The 22,549-nt window shown below is 32.9% G+C and overlaps 2 protein-coding genes across 13 annotated transcripts; both read right to left on the reverse strand.

The window, feature by feature from the left end:
* Positions 1-441: 441 nt before the first annotated feature.
* LOC106301720 (scarecrow-like transcription factor PAT1) lies at positions 442-2,891 on the reverse strand. Of its 12 annotated transcripts, XM_013738184.1 has the most exons (5): positions 2,761-2,891; positions 2,543-2,636; positions 2,138-2,258; positions 1,172-2,035; positions 442-1,036 (listed from the first exon to the last, which is right to left on the reverse strand). In XM_013738184.1, the coding sequence occupies exons 3-5, from the start codon at positions 2,212-2,214 to the stop codon at positions 586-588; spliced, it is 1,392 nt and encodes a 463-aa protein (XP_013593638.1). In that variant the 5' UTR covers positions 2,215-2,258; positions 2,543-2,636; positions 2,761-2,891; the 3' UTR covers positions 442-585. The 12 variants fall into 12 exon arrangements, with proteins under 12 accessions (XP_013593638.1, XP_013593631.1, XP_013593637.1 ...); XM_013738177.1 differs by having other exon boundaries at positions 1,172-2,250; positions 2,708-2,891; XM_013738183.1 differs by having other exon boundaries at positions 2,543-2,891.
* Positions 2,892-8,813: 5,922 nt separating this feature from the next.
* LOC106305007 (F-box protein SNE-like) lies at positions 8,814-9,492 on the reverse strand. The gene has a single exon (XM_013741387.1). It carries the CDS (start codon positions 9,432-9,434, stop codon positions 8,952-8,954), a length of 483 nt encoding a protein of 160 aa, XP_013596841.1. The 5' UTR covers positions 9,435-9,492; the 3' UTR covers positions 8,814-8,951.
* Between the last annotated feature and the right edge of the window lie 13,057 nt (positions 9,493-22,549).

The following is a 22,549-nucleotide window of genomic DNA, read 5'->3' on the forward strand; positions in this document are numbered from 1 at the left end:
AATAGGGCAAAACCAATTTTCAAAAGAAAAGGAGGTTAGTTTTGTGTTTGACTTTAAGTTATAGGTCAATTCTGCAAAAAGCCCTAAAATCAAATATATTAGTAAATCCGTCCGATTGAATAACACTTGATTTGATACATAATTTATGAATCATTAAACCAATAACACATGATTTTAATACAGATTTGAAAATCATAGAACCAATAACACTAGATTTAGTTTAGATTTTCAAATCCATTAAAATACAACAACCAATAAACCTTACTAAATATCGTTTGTGAGATTTCCTCACCTGTGTGTGTGTGTTTTAACCCGAGCTTACGTGAGAAAGCAAACTATAAAAATAGGTAAGTAAATTGCAGAACATCTATTATAGGATCAAATTCTATACCGTATCAGACAAGTAAAGACCATAATAACACAGAGGAATAAGAGAGTAGGTGAGTAGAAAATTAGGAATCAATATAGGAGAACAAAGGTTAAAATCAATTTTTTTTTCTAACGGTTTCAAGATTCAAGGGAGCAACTAAAATTGCATACAAGTTGAAACACTTTGATTGTGATTACAGTGAAATGTTTTCAGTGTCATTTCCAGGCACAAGAAGCGACCAAATCTCGTTGCATCCAACCAAGATACAAGGCTCCATCTCTTTCTTCCAGCCTATATTTGTCCGAATAGTTCCTAAGCAGACTCTTAATGGTGGAGTTCACAAGGGGACTCAACGGGTAAGAGCTGAAACCCGCCATCTCAAACCGTGACCTCCATTTTCCTAGGAGCTCATGCCGCTCCACCCTATCAGCTCCTTCACATGCGATGATGTTCACAACGTCTCTGGCTAGACAATGCTGCTCCACGTTGATCCTCTGTTTGTGATTCCTAGGGAGAGTCACATCAATAGACTCGAACATGGCGTCATAGTAATCCATTGTCTCCTTGAACCTCGGGAAGAAAGAAGCCGTGTTTGTGTTTGACTCTTGCTCCACTAGAGTCACTACTTTTGGAGATAAGCTCTTCACCATTCTCAGCAACCGGTCCCTGTAAGAAAATATATACTCAAGTCAAGAGAAAATAAACCACACAAAAAGTAACCAGTCCAAGCGTTCCTCTGAAGCTGACCGGATCATCCGATAGGGTAATATTAAACAAAAAAAATTCAAAAACGTATTGTACCGGTGATTCTTGGTGCTCACACTTTCGTCAGGCATACGATGAAGCACAAAGGCAAAGTTAACGGCTAGAGCTTCCCCTGCTCGAACTCCGAGGTCTTTAAGTTTGACCTCAGACGCTGACACTGACACCGAGTTGAACTCAAACGGAACATTGAACTGTTTAGCAAGCTTAGCGAGTCTGTTCCCCACAATGCTTAACCCACCTCCACGAGCATAAGCTGAAGTCGTATCATCAATACCCGTTATCCGTATCCGAGGAGGCCCACCGGGCCTAGCTGCAAAGGCCTGGATAAGAGTAACCCATTGACTCCCTTGAGTACCTATTTGGAAATCAATAATATGAACTCTGTTTTCTTCCTTCATGGCTTCAGCAATGGCACCATTTGCTGACATGTAACCAAACTTGAAGTAAGGACACACCTCGTAGAGGATGTGCATGTAGGAGAGAAGCTCGGTGCTCGCGGGCTCAGGGAACCTGTTAAGTGATTTGTATATGGAACTACCCGATGAAGCTAACTTAGCCACTAAGCCTTCTAGTAAGTAAGCTCCTAAGCGTTGGATAGGCTCGCCAGAAACAGATACCATCTGACGCAGCTTCTCCATCATCGAATGTGCCATCATAAGATCGTTTTCAGACAAAGCTTGTGCACATGAAACAAGATCAGCTCTTAGATCACGTCTCGAGATGGCCTCTAGAGTTGATCTCCAGCTATTAGTCTCTTGACACGACGTTGAATCAAAGGAGTCGTTGTAATCGAAGACCAAGTCTAAGGAGTCTGGTCCCATCATCACTGTCTCCAGTTCTTTTATCTTGTCGTTAAAATCGTCTGTTACACAAGAGCCGGACGTATCCTCATGTGCAGAGCTGTTAGCGTTTGACAGAACAGCGTAAGCAGGAGAAACAAGTGATGATGATGATGGCTCGAGCATGCAATACCGTTTAAGGGAGTTGTGAGCCGGTATGTACCTAAGTTTCCCAACAGAGCTGGCCTCAAAAGGAGGTAAAGTGTAAGCCTCAGTCTTTTGTCTTGGATGCTTGTACATTTCTTGTCACTTGTATGATCCACACCTTAAAATGATCTGCACAACTACAAGTAGAAAAAAATAATCAGACTTGACTCATATGAAACTAGCTATCTGAAACTATCACCAAGAAAAGCTCTAAGCTCATGTCAAGACTTAAATAGTATTTTCTCAACAAAAAAAAGGACTTAAATTGCCTAACATATAGTCTTGTAACTCAGATTCACAAGATCCCAATATTATATGCAATTAACTGCATAATATCTGAAAAAACAAATCAATTCTATAATAGCTGGAGCCACTCATGAAAACAGAGATTAAAAACCCAACAGAGAAGCAAGTATAATACCTTTTCAGTTCCGGTGACTAGGTTAATTGAACAACACACAGGTTTAACCAACAGTATGAATAGAGAGGGAGAGGGGATTTAGGACCTGGTGTTACTGTAAGGGATCATATTTTAAAGTTAAAGAACTCAAGGAATTAAAGATCGAATAGAATTGTTAGTACACACCTGACTTTTTCTGAGATGAAAAACCTTAAAATTACGAAATTTTAAGAAAGTACCATGTGAACCAGAGCTAAGATCAAGAAGAGAGAGAATGAGAGTTGTCGGAGACAAGGCACATGGGACTTGGTCGAATTACTTTATAACAGAAGTACCACCCTTTGCTCTTTTATAAGAGAGAGAGAGAGAGAGAATAGAATCTCAACCAGGCGTGTTACATATGATTGTACTTACTACTCAAACATGTCTCGACCACCACCATAAAATTTTTATTATTATTAACCCGCTAACTGTCGAAGATACATGTCCCTAGTCCAATATTTGTCTCGGTCCAGTTTCTCAACTTTCAGTATCTCGAATCATATTATAAAGAAAAAGGTGAGAAAAGATATATATTTAGTTTTAATATAATAATAATAAATAGAGAGACAAACAAAACAAAAATGAAGACGAGAATACCATAGAAAATCAAAGTCAGAGAAAGTTGACCGGGTAGAGAAAAGACTACAATGTTGTGATTCCATGCCACACACGACCGTAGAAAACGCAGCTATGTTGATTTTGATCGCTTTCAAGCGTTTGTAAGAAGTTTAAAGTTTTCTAATTAGTTTAATTTGTATTTTAGGATAACATTTTGATGATTAAACCGAAGCATTCAATCAAAACCGATATACATCCATGGTCGGAAATAGGCCTGGGCAAAATAACCGGAACCGAAGAACCGAACCGGAACCGAACCGAAATACCCGAAACCGGAACCGGACCAATACCCTCAAATACCCGAACGGTTCCTATATTTTTATATCCGAAATAACCGAACCGAACCGGAACCGAACCGAGAACCGAACGGGTACCCGAATATATAAAAATATTAATTATATATACATATAACATCATTAAATATATATTTTAAATTTAAAATTCTATTAAAAGTATCTGAAAATAGTTGAGGATAACTAAATTATTATAAAGTATCCAAACTACCCGAAAGTATCCGGATAGTTTTATCCGAAATATCCAAAGTAATCCAAAATATCCAAATTTTTTATGTAAATCATCTTAATTATTTGATATTTTACCCTAAATAACCGATATTTTATCCAAATTATCCAAACTACCCGAACTATCCGAACCCGAACCGGATCCAAATGAGAACCGAACTTTTTCCGGATATTTTCCGGTTCTTACATTTACTATCCGAACCGAACCGAACCCGAAACTATCCGAACCGAACCGAACCGAAAATAGGTCAAGTACTAAATGGATCCTCTAGCCCCTATCCGAACTACCCGAAACCCGAAATACCCGAACCGAACCGAACCGATACCCGAAATGCCCAGGCCTAGTCGGAAACATGTTGGATCCTAAGGAAAGATACAAACAAAATACTGGTGTAAAAGTAGTCAAATATAAACAGCCCTATTTGTATATTGCAATTTATTATCTGAGAATTTTAATATACTATATACTTGACGCTGGAAATAAATATACTATCCGCGGATTCTGAAACTCAGTTTATACACAAAAACTATGAAGTTTTTTTTTTTGGTAAAAATATTAAAATATTATTACCTATTTTCAATTTTTTTCCAGAAGTTACAATAGATAACTAGTAGTAGAAAAATAAACAACAACACCACACAAGAACACTACCGACAGCAACAAAGGACGGACCAAACAACAACATCGCAAGCGTTCAAACGGAGTAATAGCGAGACACAGACAGACCTTGCAACTCTAGAACTAGATGAGAACACCGACTAGTTGCCGCGAGCTACCGAAAGAAAGGCGCCCTCAAACCCTGAATACTACGGTTCCTACAGCTTTCAACCGACAATTCAGAGCAAACTAAAGCAAAGAATCCAACCACGGACCCATAACAAGCTTGATAAAAGAAACCACTAATGGTACGAGGACGAGTCGAAGACCAACGATGCCGTCGTTCAGTAGTTTGCGCCGGAGATTACCGCCTCCATTGCATTCCACCAGGACGACCGTCTACACCCATTTAACCATAAACCCGAAGAGAATATGGATTGGTAAACGCACAACTCCTCCGGAGGAGACAAAACCGACACCACGCAAATGAGCCGCTGCCTAGTTGGAGGTTCACTTTTGATAGCACCAAGAAAGTATTGAGGAGATTTTCTCAAGCACTAAGAGATTTTATGGAATTTAATAGAATTATCAGCTTTCTTTCAGCTTTAATTTTTTTTTAGTGAATGATGTGTCATCGTGACCCCTTGCCGCTCTTTATTCTTTTCTTCTTCTTTTTTAACAACCAACCCATTATAATATGGAGACACAACGATTAACAAAATGTTGAATGAGACGTGTTTAAAGACGCATGCATGAAATCTATTTTTTGTCGTTTATAAGCTTTACATGAAGGGAAGAGAGGATCCAAGGACACCATATGTAAATGTGTATGTGCATGGACTTGTGAACTCAAGGAAAGACAATGCTAACTCTTTTTTATTTTTCTCTTCTTCGTTCAACTGGTTAACATTATCAGCCCATAACGAAACTACTACCTCATTCCACAAAAAATAGTTTTATTGTGTCTTCATACATACTTTTTTTTTGTCATCATCATAAATGTATCATCATACATACTAAATCACTATAATAATAAATAAATGTATTTTTTCTGTAAAAAATAATTTTTAATAATTTTTAACCAATAACAATTCAATTTTTTTTTTTTAAATTTACAATTTTTGTATAAAAAACACAAAAACTACATCTATGAAACCATTTTTTAAACATCTATTTTAAAGGAACGGAGGGGTATATTTTGTGATGGATGAGGAAATGCAGTTTATTTTTAGAATTTTAATATAATTAATACCTCTAATTCTCAAATTATGGATATCCAAAGATTTCTGAATAAAATATGAAATAAAAATATATTGTTTCAAATGTATATCTAAGATTCAAATGTTTATCTAAAATTCAATTTTTGCTATTCTGTTTGTTGTGCTCTTTTCTTTATTTCCCTCTTTGAAATTAATCCAGACGATTGAAAAACAAAAATCCATGCTATTTTCAACAATTTCGATCATTTCTATGCCACAAAAGTATAATCTTTCATCTACTGAATAAAATACAAAAAGGAACGGATTCAACGAGGCATTCTTTTTTTTTTTGTTCAAACAACGAGGCATTCATGTAAGTTAAAACGAAAGGTGTTCCCCTAGTTCAAAACCCAATAGGGAACAAGCAAACTTTTGGTTTCTTTGTTTCAATACGAATACGAATGATGGTTCATGATTCTGAACACGCTCACACAATGTGAACAAGCACACACATGACACATGGGCATTAATTTTCAAAGTCAATATAGGAAAAATAAGTATGTACTGTTGCGGAGTAAACAACTTTTGCGAGGTGGTTACATAGACACCTGTGACTTACCAATAAACAAGTTTTTCTTCTTCTTCAGGTTCTTATCAGGGAATTCTCCAATAAAAAGAGTTAGGTAGTTCAATATTAGAGTCGTACAAAAGACATAAGATAAAACTCAAGACTGTTCTTTGCACAATCAACTATTTTCTGCGTTTTCTTATAAGTCAACTAATCAACCAATAAAGAAACTACATAACAGAAAAAAAACTTGATATCAACAAAGTGAGAAGACACCACAAATTACGAAGTATCAGTTATTAAAGTTATTAAGGCTTCAAACACTCGTTTACAAAACAAAGCGAGGGATATTAGGATATGAAAACTACATGTCTACATATGTATTACTCTATATATATATAAGTGAGAGAGAGTTACACTAAGGGACACAATATGACTTTATGTTTCGATGAGAAACACATAGTAAAGTTGAGACACATTTCGTAGACAGCTGTATATTTTGTTACAGAATTAACCATGCTTTTGTATAAAGAGAAGTATGTTGTAATTAGATATATATAATAAAGTGAATTATTTTGGGACCACACAATTAGAAAAGTTCTTTTTTGATCCGAGAGTTGTTTTTTTTACATTTTTTTAGTTTCTTCTCTGGACTGAACCAATGTCTATTTCCTCCACCTTCATTATCACTATCCCCCCTTCAATCACCACCTCCATCATCATCTTCATATCTGCCATCGCCACTTCCTCCACTATCTTCTCCACCTCCATTACCACTTTCGTTTTAATTACCACCTCTGTTTGAATCACTACTTTCACTATCTCCTCCATCTCTCTTACCACTTTCGTATCCATCACCGAGAGCTCCATTTGCAACTCTTTCGGTCATATCAACAACATAAACAGAACCACTAACCATGAAATCCTCGTCCACAAATCTTCCGACCACATCAACAACATCCACACACACAACCATGAGATCCCCGTCCACAACTCTTCCGACCACATCAACAACATCCACACACACATTGACCAAGCGAGCAACCATCACTTACATTAATTACCACCTCCAGTATCTCCTCTCCCTCTATTACCACTTTCATATCCACCACCGAGAGCCCCATCCACAACTCTTCCGGTCACATCAACAACATCAACAACATCAACACAACCACTGACAACGAGATCTTCATCCACAACTCTTCCGACCACATCAACAATATCCACACACGCATTGACCAAGAGAGCCTCTGATCCTCATCCACAACTCTTCCGACCACATCAACAATATCCACGCACACATTGACCACGAGAGCCACTGTCACCTTCATAACTACCACGTCTACACCGCCTCCTCCATAACCACCACCGCCTCCACTATGGTATCCACTGCCATCACACCACGGTGTCCACCACCGCCTCCACTATGGTATCCACTGCAATCTCACCACGGTGTTACCCATGATGAAGACGGAAATGAATTTGGTACCTGAGTTCTAAATCTGACTTTTTGAATCGAAACCGTAATGATTGATTCTACTACAACACACGATAAAAGCAGACATCGTGTGAGACAATTAGCAAATCTGGAGTTTTTCTAGGAATAGAGATTGGCGCGGTGAAACGGTTGCTGAATTCCGAACTCACCCACGGCGGATCCCGAGCTCGCCCACGATGAATCCAGAGCTCATCCACAGTGATTCATGAGCTCATCCACGATTGATTTCATTACAAGCTCTGGTCTCATCATCACACCCATCGATTCTCTCTTGATTTTTTTTGAAACTCTCAGTATTAGGGTTTGAGTATTTAAAAAAGTATAATTGAGTTAAGAAAAAAAATGAACTTGTCAGGTTTGATAATGAGTTACGAGAGAAGAGGAATGAGAAGTGAAGTTTGGTCTAGTTAAAGGGTTTTAATGTCTTGATTCCGTGTGTGGTAAATCTAATGTGTTTTTAAGTGTAATTGGAAACTCATAAAGTGTCTCTAGGAATAAATTTTTCTGTAAGTGAAGAAGCATCAAGGATTGGATCTGAAAGGCTGCCGCTTGTTTAATATAATAACTACGTACCAATGTTTAACACCAATATGCCAGTAGTTGTATTTTCATTTGATGCTACTAAAGCCTCGTAGATTTTTCTGTATCCATTTGACAAAAGAAAATATAAAATACTTATTTTACTGCAACCGCGAAATACATGATGATGTTATTGTTTCATTGAGGCAGTTGTGAATATGTCTTTTGTTAGTAAATATGGCTTTTGTAAGCTTAAGTTGCAAAACAAAGAAAAAGTAACCAAATAACACTTATATGGGCCAATATAAATGTGTGAATGTGAAAATCAAAGGTGGGCTATTATTTGTTAGTGGGCCTCTTCAGTATATTTTGGAAAGAATTAACAAAGAAAGTTGTATGCCTATGTTTCTGTGGTCCACCATCTAACTTGACCCCCTTCTAACGAATCTATACTACTACAACAAAGGTACATACAAAGATATCCAAATCTTCCCATGCCTAGCTCATCTTATTTACAACATACTTTTAATTCGAGACTACTTTCTTTGCTTTTAGAATGTCAAGTGTTCGACAATAGTACTATGCGTATCTTCGCATTAAACCACAAGATGAAATTAATGAACTGAGTTTAGTTTTTTTACAAAAAATATAAAAGCAGAAGAGACAAAACAGCTACACGTTGGCACTTGGCAGTATCTAAAGAGAAAAGAAACCGAGTGACAAAAAAGATCCAACGTTTACTAATAATAATCTTGTAATGAAATCATGAAATTTTGTGAACTGTAACAAATGGGAATAAATAATAATATGATAAAGAATACAATCTTGGAAACTAAAATAAATTATTAATGGCCGTTCAGGAACGTATCAGACGACGTTGACGGGTTTCCTAAGGAACATGAGCGAAGAAGGTGGCGCGCTGGGTGGCGCGTCTTCATGCCACGCGCCGACGTAAAGGCCCTCGTAGTAGTGGACACAAAAAAGGGATAATGACAGCTGAAGTTGGTCATGGCTCCAGATGATCTTGGGGAGTCGTGCGAGGACCGGGCGGATGCAGAGCAAGTACAGACGTTTGTAGCCACCTAGAGCTGACACAACGGAGCGAAGGGGAAGTGAAGGTCGTGGTGACACCTGTCGGAAACAGAGCTCTTCCCATATTGAGTCATTACGAGCCACGGCCGACCAAAGACGGCACACGCAAGCGGCTGAGCAGAGAGAAGGTCCGTCTAGTCGTCGGAGTATTTCTACGAGCACGTCTTGATGGTCGTTGATGGAGAACTCGGGAACAAGTTTCACTCGCTGCCTCTTGTTGTTATTTTTCTCGACCATTCTTATTCGTTTCTCCGACATAGTACTGGAAAGAGAGAAAGGGAGAGGCTTGTGCTGTGTTTCAAAGAGAGAAGGTCTATACAGCTGTTGAAACCACACGGGCGCATATATATAATATATATATATATATGCGTAATTATGTAAAGATATTGTGCAAGTGAGAAGCAGAGAGGGAGTGATGTTTATATTCAATCTGTAAAGTAATAAAAAATTAATGTTGGTTGAGTGGTTATTGTTGCTTTTAAAACCCTAGTCTATACCATTACTTCTCTTTTTGTTTCTTTGCTTCACTAACCTTTTTTTGGGGTCAAAAGTCTCAAAACGCTTCACTAATCTTGCATATCTTTCTATTCTAGTATTAACCAATTGAGTTACCTAACACCGATACAAAACTACATTTGTTTATCCAATAATTGATCGAACATAATAGGATGGTAATACTAATATACGTATAGTAAGTAATTCACTGTATTGAACGATGCAAGACTAATATATTATTTTCTTAGTGACTCTAAAGCCTCGAATGTATAATTGGTTAACACATTGTGATCAATGTTTATCTTCTGAAAGTGAGCTATATGGAGGCCTGAAACTTCAAACCTAATCAAGATGAACTGGTAATTAATCTTGTTGTATACTGTGTAAATTTGAAGTATATTAATATGAATGAAGTATTGCCAAACGTGACTATATGCGGAAATAAAACCTACTTGTGATTTAAAAGATACTGGCGGCTAGTGGATAACGTAGAAAGTTAAAGCGCTTAAAATAGATCTTGCGTATGACTCATTTGCTTTCTGAACAGTAATGTAAAGTCAAACCTCTCGCTGACTATTTCTAACTAACCAATTATACCCACAACAAAATATGAAAATAGTTCTACTCGGAGAATATTTGTTCTCTTTTTTTTTTTTTTTTGCTATAAAATATTTGTTTTCTTGCGTAAGAAAATAATTAAAACAACAAAAACTATATCTATATATGCATCTACACTGGTGAAGAAAAAATCTATAAATCTATATGCATTTTCAAGTATCTTGGTGTTTTATATACAAATGTTAAATGAGTTTACTATATGAACAGAAGTGCGTGTTATTGTTATTTGGCTTATATCTATTGATAAAAAATTAGCTATTCGTTTTTTAAAGGTATACAAATACTGAGGGTCCATAAAAATCATCTTAGATATTAATTTTTTTCTTTCAAAACTGCACATAACAAAAAACTAGAGGTTTGTTGTCAAAAAAAGAAAACAAAAACAAAACAAAAAACTAGACAAATTGCCATTCAAACTTGTTTTCAAGAAGAAACTAAAATCTTTTTGACAAAAAGAAAAAAGAAACTAAAACCTACAACAACCCCTAATAATTAAAAACTAAAAACCAAAAACTAAATTCCAAAAACAAATAATTCACGAAAACTATATATTACCATTCAAGCCAGAGTTTTTTCTCTTGACATTTTCCCAAATTGTTTTAACTTTTTTCCCTTACGTGAAAATTGCATTCAACTGAATATTTCACCCCTATAACAATAATGCCTACGAAAATCAAACCATGGCGTTAGTCTATTTTAGAGATTATATCTCACTACTGCAGAGTGTTCACGCGCATTTATACTAGCTTTTGATTAACACTAGTCTATACCTTTTTTTTTGAGAAAGGGCTAACACTAGTCTATGCTTCTTCCTTTTTTTGTGAAACACCAATCTATAGTTGATATTGATGTTTAATATGACTAAGGAAATAATAAAAAAAAAAGTTGAATTGAGAGTAATTACGGATATTTGTAGATGTATACCTAATGTATGCATGTGAACATCTATATTGAGAAATAAGATTTGTAACTTGTGAATGGGAATCGAGGTGAAATGAGGAGGGTCCAAGGACAAGAGTCCACGAGAGAGAACTGCAAATCCGATGCTCTTCCAATTTCGTTTTAAAATATTCATATTTCTCCTATTTGTACATTTTAAAAATTATGTATATACACCAAGACACGCATATACATTAACTTCCTCAGTTTTCTGCTCTGTTTTTTTTTTTCTGGAAGTTTACAAATGTACATTTACATATTCATATTTCGGCATTGACACTGAAGAACCAAACCAAAATGAACCGAAAAATGACATTTGGTTCAAGTTTGAATTCTATCAATTTTCTGAATGGATCATATATCTTTAGAATCGAAAAACTAAAACTAAACCAGAATTTGATCCAAAAAAAAAAAAAAACTAAACCAGAACCGAACGAGAAACGAATGGTACCCAAATTTTTATAATATAATTTATATACTTATAAATATTAACTATATTTAGTTTTAAAATAATCAAATAATTTAAAAATATTATTCATAAACTGAAATATCCAAAAATTGAATAACCATAATATTTTTATCTGAAATATTAATTTATCTTAATTATTCAAATCTCTATCTGAAATTCCAAAAAAAATTGACTTTCTAATCTGAATTAACCGAAAAATCGTAACTGAACTATAGTATAATGAAATCAAAAATTATATCGGATATTAGTCGATTTTCAATTCTGTTAGCTGAACCGAACTAGAAACCAAAATAAAAAAAAAATGAATTTTCTAAATACCCAAACAAATCTTAAATCTTTAGAGCTAATTAAAGAACCAAATGGAGAACTGAATATATAGGGCTATTCATATGCGTGTCTTAGAGTATATATATATTTGTTACAGTTTTTTTTTTTTGAAACACTGTTACAGTTTATCTTCTCGAGGTAGAAAGAGGCGTTGTTATTACTTCTTCTTGTTGTTTTTATACTTGTATTTTTTATTTTTGAGTTCTTCCATATGTCTTCTTCACATTTTCGTCTTTCTTGTTTCAGGACCGTTGTACTATAATCTTACACAGGTATATCCATGCATGTTACGTATGTGTTATTAACAACACATTTCAAATTTTACTTATATTTTGGTGATTATGTAAAAGGTGCATGCAGTTGTCATGTTCATATCTTTCATTATAGAAAATTATTGGATTTGATTATGTCACTAGAAGTGATTTTCCTTTAGTTTTTTTTCAGCTATCCATATCACTAAACCAAGTTCTAATTCGATGAAAACTTTTTTCGATGAGCACCTCCATGACTCCATCATATTGTGTATATATAATCAATATGAGAGAATAACCAAGTGGTGGTAGCCTAGTGACAATCTATTGGGGTTTGGTGTGTACTCACATCAGTCCTAGATTCGATTCCTCTTTGGAAACTAAATTATCACTACTTGGTAAGTTTGGGTTTGGGCTTCGGCTCAAGTGGTTTACATGGTGTTCCATAACAGATGATTAGTCCACCCTCTGGCATTAGTCGGAAGGTATTCCAAACTCGGGTCAGACAGTGTAGTACGATTTCGGACTAATCCACTCTGTAGCACTAAGTGTGTTCCTGACCAGATCAGCCGATAGGATCTATCAAAAAAATAAAAATAATAATATGCCTCTCATATTATTCATAAACTGAAATATCCAAAAATTGAATAACCATAATATTTTTATCTGAAATATTAATTTATCTTAATTATTCAAATCTCTATCTGAAATTCCAAAAAAAATTGACTTTCTAATCTGAATTAACCGAAAAATCGTAACTGAACTATAGTATAATGAAATCAAAAATTATATCGGATATTAGTCGATTTTCAATTCTGTTAGCTGAACCGAACTAGAAACCAAAATAAAAAAAAAATGAATTTTCTAAATACCCAAACAAATCTTAAATCTTTAGAGCTAATTAAAGAACCAAATGGAGAACTGAATATATAGGGCTATTCATATGCGTGTCTTAGAGTATATATATATTTGTTACAGTTTTTTTTTTTTGAAACACTGTTACAGTTTATCTTCTCGAGGTAGAAAGAGGCGTTGTTATTACTTCTTCTTGTTGTTTTTATACTTGTATTTTTTATTTTTGAGTTCTTCCATATGTCTTCTTCACATTTTCGTCTTTCTTGTTTCAGGACCGTTGTACTATAATCTTACACAGGTATATCCATGCATGTTACGTATGTGTTATTAACAACACATTTCAAATTTTACTTATATTTTGGTGATTATGTAAAAGGTGCATGCAGTTGTCATGTTCATATCTTTCATTATAGAAAATTATTGGATTTGATTATGTCACTAGAAGTGATTTTCCTTTAGTTTTTTTTCAGCTATCCATATCACTAAACCAAGTTCTAATTCGATGAAAACTTTTTTCGATGAGCACCTCCATGACTCCATCATATTGTGTATATATAATCAATATGAGAGAATAACCAAGTGGTGGTAGCCTAGTGACAATCTATTGGGGTTTGGTGTGTACTCACATCAGTCCTAGATTCGATTCCTCTTTGGAAACTAAATTATCACTACTTGGTAAGTTTGGGTTTGGGCTTCGGCTCAAGTGGTTTACATGGTGTTCCATAACAGATGATTAGTCCACCCTCTGGCATTAGTCGGAAGGTATTCCAAACTCGGGTCAGACAGTGTAGTACGATTTCGGACTAATCCACTCTGTAGCACTAAGTGTGTTCCTGACCAGATCAGCCGATAGGATCTATCAAAAAAATAAAAATAATAATATGCCTCTCTTCTTGGCCCTTTTTGTAATGATTTTATCTTAATTAAATAGCGTGAACTTTTGTTTCAATAAAACAAAGGTTTACTGTTGTGAACAAACGCAAATTAACTTCGAAAAAAGAAAGAAATCTAATGATTAATTGAGACAAATATCCTTTAAGAGTTTGTATATTAATTATGTGATTGATAATTTTTCAATATTTTAGATTTGTATTTATATTACCTCAAAATCTGTTATTTTTTTCTTTTTAAGATTTTTATTTTAAAATCTTACTAAAAATGTTAGTAGCAGGTTTTATAATCCTAAGATACATTCGACACCTTCAAATATCGATCTTGATCACTAGTTAAATTTTCTTGTGCCTACTGATGCACAGAGATTTCAATTTCAGAATCAATGTTTCTAATTTGCATTTTATGTTTTTCCCCCAATATATTTGTTATGTACCCAAAACCTTCATGTCCGAAAGTTTCTAAAGTTTATCAATAAACTTTAGAATTCTAAAAATGCATACATTGTCTCATAAAAACGAGTTATATACACAACAAGTTCTAAAACGCATATATTTGTATCCTTTTCAACAAAGAATAGCCGTAGACTATCATCCAAATGAAAAGACTGCCACCCAAACAGAAAATAAAAATACCATAAAAAATAAGGAAAAAATGAAAAAAAAAACAATCAATATGCATCTATCAAACATACAGCATGTCTTTTTGGCGTTGGAATTTCGCCAAAAATAACAAATCCAAAATTCGTTCCAATATTCAGCTGTCCTAGCCTCCACATATGATATATACCATTACTGTATGTGTAGATATACGTATAATATACCCATAATCAAAATGAATTCACTTCATCACGTTGGGATTTTGTTTAATTGTCTTGTGGGCATAAGTTACAGCCTGTGGGGGTAACCGTGCAAGGGGCTTTGTTTTTTTTTTTTTTTTTTTTTTTTTTGATAACTCTGGTATCTAGACAGCCACATTCCCAACTATCCCCCGTAGGGGGTCCAGCGCCCCAACGAAAGAGATGTTAAATCCGCTGTGGCCGGGGCTCGAAGTCGTGATGGCGGGCACCTCAACCGAGGTTCCTTTACCACCAGACCACGAGGCCCGGTTCAAGGGGCTTTGTTTGTTAAGCTCGATCATTTGTCTGTTGACTATATGTTATATTGATCTTCTTAATTATCACAGACTTTTGTTTCCTAATTATGGAAATGTTGAATACAGGAAATAACAAAAACATAATCATGAAATATCAATATCTATATTATCAAAAAAGAAGTACCCATTTGAAAATGTTTTTACTTCATTAATTAAACTTTTTTTTTTTTGCTTGTCTTTTTCAGTTGCATTTATGATATATCCTAAAACGAATAAAACTGTCTAATTTATTACTTGTCTTTTCAGTTACATTAATGAAATATGCTTAAATGAATTTAAACTTCATATTTTATTGTTTGTCTTTTTCAGTTACCTTAATGAAATATCCTTAAATTAATTTGGACATAATGTCATTTAATCAACCAAAAAAACTCATAAGTTATCTTTACGTGCATAATTTTAATAATAGAGATTTTTAAAAACGTGAATCATTAAAATGTTACCTAAAACATGCAGCACTAATATATAACATATGCATCAATAAAACTAGAATTTGACTCACACAATTGTACGTATATTATTTGCAGTTAATTAAATTTAAAAATAATTATTTATTCAAAAAATATTTAAGAATGGCTATGTTTTTAAAAATTATATGGTATTATTTCCTCATAACTCATTTGTCATTTGATAAATTGTTAGAAATAAAATTTTAGCATAATATAACTCTGTTGTCATTTACTAAATTTATGGTTTTTATTTATATTTTTTATTATTTAATTATAATATTTTCATTTTATATTTGAAAGATAAATGAATTTTCTTTCAAACAATATTTTTGTAAATGTATTGTTTTAAAAGTAATCAATTAAAATTGTTATTATCATTGAATATCATTATTTTTGACATAATTTGAGTTTTCGTTTACATCAAAACTTATCATATTTTAGGATAATTTTAATTTAAAATGTAATTTTCATATTTTTCAAACAAATTCTAAAAATATTTTTTAGATATTTTGTTATAATAGTTAAAAAAATGTTGAGTCGCATTTTAAATAAAAAGGTAAAGATATTAAAAATATTCTAATTAAAATATGTAAAATTTAATATAATTTTAAAGAAATAGTCAAAAAAAAATTACACATAAAAAAATCATGATTTTTGTTAAGTGGATGGATCATTATTTATATGATATCGCTTTTTAAAATTATCTAATTAACTCAATACTCATTTTTTAAATATTTTTTATATGATATCACACATTCGTAAAAAATAGATATTTTAAGATGCAAAAAAATATTTACTTAATGAATATAATATGAACGAATATTACAAATACATCATTTAATAAAATAAATAATTAAAAACTGAAAATTCATATCCGCGCTGGCAGGGTCTAGTATAATATAATTGAGACGTTTGATGTTCTTTCATTTAGTTTTTTTTCAAATATTTACTTATTACTCTTTCAACGACTAGCGTTTGTACTTTGTAAAAAGTTTGACATGTGCATCATCTAATTGGTCAACCTTATATAATCATCGTATCGCTAAGATCCCCTTTTTATTGTTCGGGGAACATTTTAAATAAATGTGTTTATTACAATTGTGTTGTTTTGCACGTGGCAATTCCACAAATTTTCTCGCCTATTCTATTTAAAAATCTTTTGTTAACTAGAGTAATTACACGAAATGACATTGATCGAAACATTATAATTTAACTAAACATTCGTATAGTCCCTGTAATTACCTTAGCTTTGTCTACTTTCGTATCACATATATACGTATCACATATAAAGCTGTTATCATTTATTTCTTCGGTATATGAGAACTGAAGTTTTTTCATTAATTTGTTTCAATACAAAAACATTACTCTTTTCTGGACATATGTATTGGTCTAATTTTTTATTCAAAATGAATAAAGATGCCAATAACCAACTTTCATATTACAACAAAGAAATTTATAAAACAAAAAAAAACTTCTCAACTAAATAACGGTCTATATTATATTCTTAATTAGCATTTTCACCCAAAATTTTTATTACGTGTATATGTTTGAATCTAAAATAATTTTCTATTTCTATTTCTATATCAATGTACAATATTATTTTATGCAACGTATATCACAGTTTTTTTATACAAGTTCGGGTTAGATAAAAAATTTATTGGTTATACTTATATGTTATCTGAAGGAGATGGCCGTGTTTACAATCGTGCCAGCGAACAAATATTGGTTATATTACATGAACAAAATGTAATATTTATCCATATTTTCGATTTCTGTTTCTATAATAAAAAGGGGATGATCAATCGTGCCAGTAATGACTGATTTGTATTCACTTGCCAGTAACGACTGATTTAATGTAATTAAGTTTGTTTTCTATATGTTTCCTAGATTTCATCTTTTTGATTGATTTGTTTTACATGAATTTCCTATATTTTCTATTGATGTTTCCTATAATATCTCTACATTTATATCTAAACCATTATGATTGATTTTTTTTGGTTTGAATGCACATTATATTGACGATAATTGTGCAATACTTACTTCACAATTTCAATCTTGAAATAATGTAATTAGTGCAAGATTGAAGCAAATTGATAAATTTTCATCTCTAGGAAACTTAGTTGTTCGAATTAGCCAAATATTGGTAACAACGGATTCATTGCTCAATCACATTATACACTTTCCCTTTAATTAAGCCGCATAGTATATTTTTCTTACTATAAATATATGGCTAATACAATTCATCGACTCATATCATCATTCTTTTCTACCTCTCTCTCAAGCAAAAAATTATCTCAAGCAAAAAATTTCTCGAGCAAATTCATGGCTAGATTTAACTCTGTTTTCCATTTGAAACCTTTCAAGACAATGTGGAGAGTGAGGGATAGTATTGTTCTTTTGTAGAAGCAATACTCTTTGAACAAATGTAAACTCTCAAACCAATGTTTTTTTACCTATTTTTCTTGGCTTTTTGGCAAATACGACTCAAAACTTGAAGTCAAATACAAAACTAACTCATGTTTTTTCTGGAACTTTCACTTGCCTCTTTCACCTCCAAAGTTCAGATTATTCACGAAAATGCCATCACTTTTTTTTCTTTTCAAAAATGCATATTTTACTCTATCACCCTCATCTTCCTCAAGTAGGGCTGGGCAAAAAACCCGGATCCGAAGAACCGAACCGAACCCGATCCGAAAAAGTAGTACCAAACCCGAACCAAAATTGATTAAATATCCGAACGGGTTCAAAATTTTGATATCTAAAGAACCGAAACCGAACCTGACCCGAACCGAAGTATCTCGGGTACCCGAATATAACTAATATACCTAAATATATTACTTATTTTTAGATTTAATATATATTAAAAACACCAAAATATTTAAGATAATTTAAAGTTGTCTAAAATACTTGAAAATATACATAAATAGTCAAAAGTAAATGTCTAAAATAGCTAAAATATATTCAAAACACCAAAATGCTTAAAATATCTATTGATTTTCTATCCAAATATTTAAATCAAACCAATTTATATGTTAATTTTAGGTATTTTGACATATATTATACAAATTTATATGTAATATATTATTTTGATTTATAGATTTTGAGAAATTTTAAGCATATAATGAATATTAAAATTTTAAAAATAATTTAAATGGGTTATCCGAACCCGAACCGAACCCGCAAATATCCGAACTGAACCCGAACCGAAATTTAGAAATACCCGAATGGGGCTGAAATCTTTAAACCCGAAAACCCAAAACCCGATTAGATCCGAACCGAACCCGAATGGGTACCCGAACGCCCACCCCTATCCTCAAGTATTCACAATATTGTCATTGCCATCAATACATCAACCACCATGAACAACCAATTTGAAGCTCTTAATGCACCTAAAAATCGATTTACACTATTTTTTTCTCAATTCTTATGAACGAAAAACAACATCTCTTTACATTTGATTCATCTTCTTCCAAAAAAAAACCAAGATTTTGATTCTAAAATTTTAATGGTTCATAGAGCCATTGAAGCTTACGATTCTTGGTGGATCACTTTTGTTTGATATTATGGGTGCTTGGAGAAGACTTTTGTGTGTTAAACAAGTTATCTTACTGGTTGAAACTATGAAATCAGTTTTTTTCCAGATCTGTTCGTCCACACGACTTCCGGGTAAGTCGTCTGGCTGTAGACGACTTACATGGAAGTCTTCTGGTCAATGCAGAGGTTAGTTTTGCAATTGACTTTAAAATATTTTTTTCTAGACGACTTACATGGAAGTCGTCAATATTTGTTTGGTAATCGAGACGACTTCCATGTAAGTCGTCTAGGGAAAACGGGTTAGTTTTGCATTTGACCGGATTGTGTCAGAAATTTGACTTTTCCTGGTCGTCCGATAAAAAAATAAAAATTTAATATTTTGTTATACCCAGACGACTTCATGCTTCCATGTAAGTCGTCTCAGGTTAGTTTTGCAACTGAAAAATAAAACAAAAATAATTATTTTTGTCTAGACGACTTACACGGAAGTCGTCCATCATACGACTTACACGAAAGTCGTCCATGATTTTATTCCGAGATTTTGATAAAACCTTGCTTATATTGGACGACTTCCATGTAAGTCGTCGGACGGACGACTTCCGTGAAAGTCGTCTAGAAAAAAATAATATTTTTTGTTTTATTTTTCAATTGCAAAACTAACATGAGACGACTTACATGTAAGTCGTCCAGGAAAAGTTAAATTTCTGACACAATCCGGTCAAATGCAAAACTAACTCGTTTTCTCTAGACGACTTATATGGAAGTCGTCTCGAATTTTTTTTAACAAACAAAGATTGACGACTTCCATGTAAGACTCTAGGTTAAAAATCAATTGCAAAACTAACTTAAATGGACGACTTCCTAGAAGTCTACCAGATGACCTCCGTGGAAGTCGTCTGCGTCAATGTTTAATAAACTTTCATTTTCTCTAAAACTATAAAGACTTTTAATTTTTTTTGTTAATTCATGTATATTAATCAATATTGGGGGCTACTAAATGAAATTTATAACTTAATTGGTGATATTTATGAGGTTTCCAATATTCATGCTTAGTAAATTTTCTAGCTAACTGAGAAGACTTCCGTGGAAGTCTTCTACGTTAGTTTTTGTAAATTTGTTATTTAACTTTAAGATATGTTTATTTAATTTTCAAAAGTGTTAAGTAACTTCAAGAATATCAAGTAACATGGATTAATGTGTCTTCTCAGATCATAAGATATACTTTTTGCTTATGTATCTAATAAAAGTGTTCTAGCTTTGAACTTGTGTAATGTTTTATCTTTTGTGAATTTGACTAAGTTTTCTTGAGAATTCTTCTCCCTTAGTTGTAATAAATTTGATTATTTTTTTGTGTTGTTTTGTTTTGCTATTGAAGTTGTATCAATAACTTCAATTATGTCAAGTAATTTTGGCAAGATAATATTGTGAAAAATGAACATATTTACCAAACGTTTTCATTAATATCTCTTCAAATTTACAAAAAAAATCACAACTAAAGGAGTACACATGCAAATCACAAAATAGATCACAAACAAAACTATTATAGATCATTGCTCTACAAAGACAAGCTTAAACTCCATTTGATATGGAAGAATATGGAAGAAGACCCCGTCAGAAGACTTCCTGGAAGACTTCTTTGAAGTCGTCTGGAAGACTTCTTTGAAGTCGTCTGGAAGGCTTCCTGGAAGTCTTCTAGCGTATTATATTTTAGAAGACTTCCGAGAAGACTTCCCATAAGTCTTCCAAAGTCTGTCCCAGATTTGAAAAATATGTATATCAAACTCAGATCTGAAAAACCTGCATATCATATAAAAAAACGTTCAAATGGCTTAAAAACAGAAAAAATGAGTGGAAAATTAGATAGATATACTTTTATAGAACACACAAAGTACAAATCCAAGTGGAAGATGAGAACCATCTAATTAAAAACATGCAACAAAAAGATAGATTAGTGATAAAGAGATGAGACAAAAATGAAAAATTCATATAAAGTTTAGTGTTTTCGAGTCAAAGAGATTAGAGTGGGTTTGGAGGGTTTTAGTTTGGGAAAAGGTGTGAACTTTATGCAACATGAGGTTACCAAATGAAGAAAAATCGGACATAAAAACTTACCAAAACGCTCAGATCTGTTATGAAAGGAAGACTTCGCCAGAAGACTTCCAAGAAGTCCAGACGACTTCCTGGAAGTGGAAGCCGTCTGGAAGACTTCCTGGAAGTTGTCTAGCGCATTCTTCTAGCCCAGAAGTCTTCCAGATTTCAAAAACCTGCATATCCAATTTCAGATCTGAAAAACCTGTATCTCCAAAAACGTTCAAATGACTTAAAACAGAGAAAATAAGTGGAAGATTAGATATATCTACCTTTATAAAACACACAAAAATACATATATAAAATTAATAAATCTACATGTAAATGAGTGGAAGATGAGAACCATGCGATGAAAAACCTGCAAAACAAGATAAACTAGTGTGAAAGACATGAGACAAAAATAATAAATTGATATAAAATTTGGTGTTTATAAGTTCAAAGAGATTAGAGAGAGGTTGGAGAGTTTTAGAATGATGAACATATCATTTTTGTTGCAGCCATTTGAGAAAAAGAGAGAGAATGTGTAAATTTTTCTTTATATATGGAGACAAAAATTTCAAAAAGGTTAAATATTTTCGATCAGAAAACTTACTAGACGTCGCCCAAAAGACTTCAATATTTTTAGCGGAAACTAAAATATTTTTAGCGGGAGTTAGAAGACTTTCATAGAAGTCTTCTAATCGCCAAGACGACTTGCATGTTAGTCGTCTATACACTAAACATAACCCCTAAACTAAATTAACTAACTAAACACTTCATAAAATCAAATTAAACTTAAAAAGTGTTTACTATATACAGAAATAATCACATGTAGGTAAAAATTTAATTTTTCAAAAAAATATTTAAGCTTTCCAAAATCTAACCCTAAAAATACATACAATACTACAACATATGTTGTCAAACCCTAGACCAAAGAATAACATGATTCACTACTTTCACACATCTATGTTGAAAACAGTTCAATTTTATTATATCTTAATTTATATCACTTAAAACTGTTTATAATTACATGATTTTAATTTTTTGCTTATCAAAATATTTTTTACAAAATTTATAAATTATTTTTAAGATCAATTATACCAGAAGACTTAACAGAATCTTAGAAAACTTAGAAGACTTAGCGGGGGATATATTCGTAAAACTGAGTTCTGTTTTTTTGTTTGGTCAAAAAGAGTTGGCTATAATTTCACAAGGCTTTTGAGTTATTTTTGCACTTGATTCATGTTTGGATATAATTTTTCAATCAAAATCAAGTTTTGAGTCATATTTGGTAAATCTTCCATATTTCTTCTAATATTATAA

The sequence above is a fragment of the Brassica oleracea genome, chromosome C7, assembly GCF_000695525.1.
Source record: "Brassica oleracea var. oleracea cultivar TO1000 chromosome C7, BOL, whole genome shotgun sequence".
Lineage (NCBI taxonomy): Eukaryota > Viridiplantae > Streptophyta > Magnoliopsida > Brassicales > Brassicaceae > Brassica > Brassica oleracea.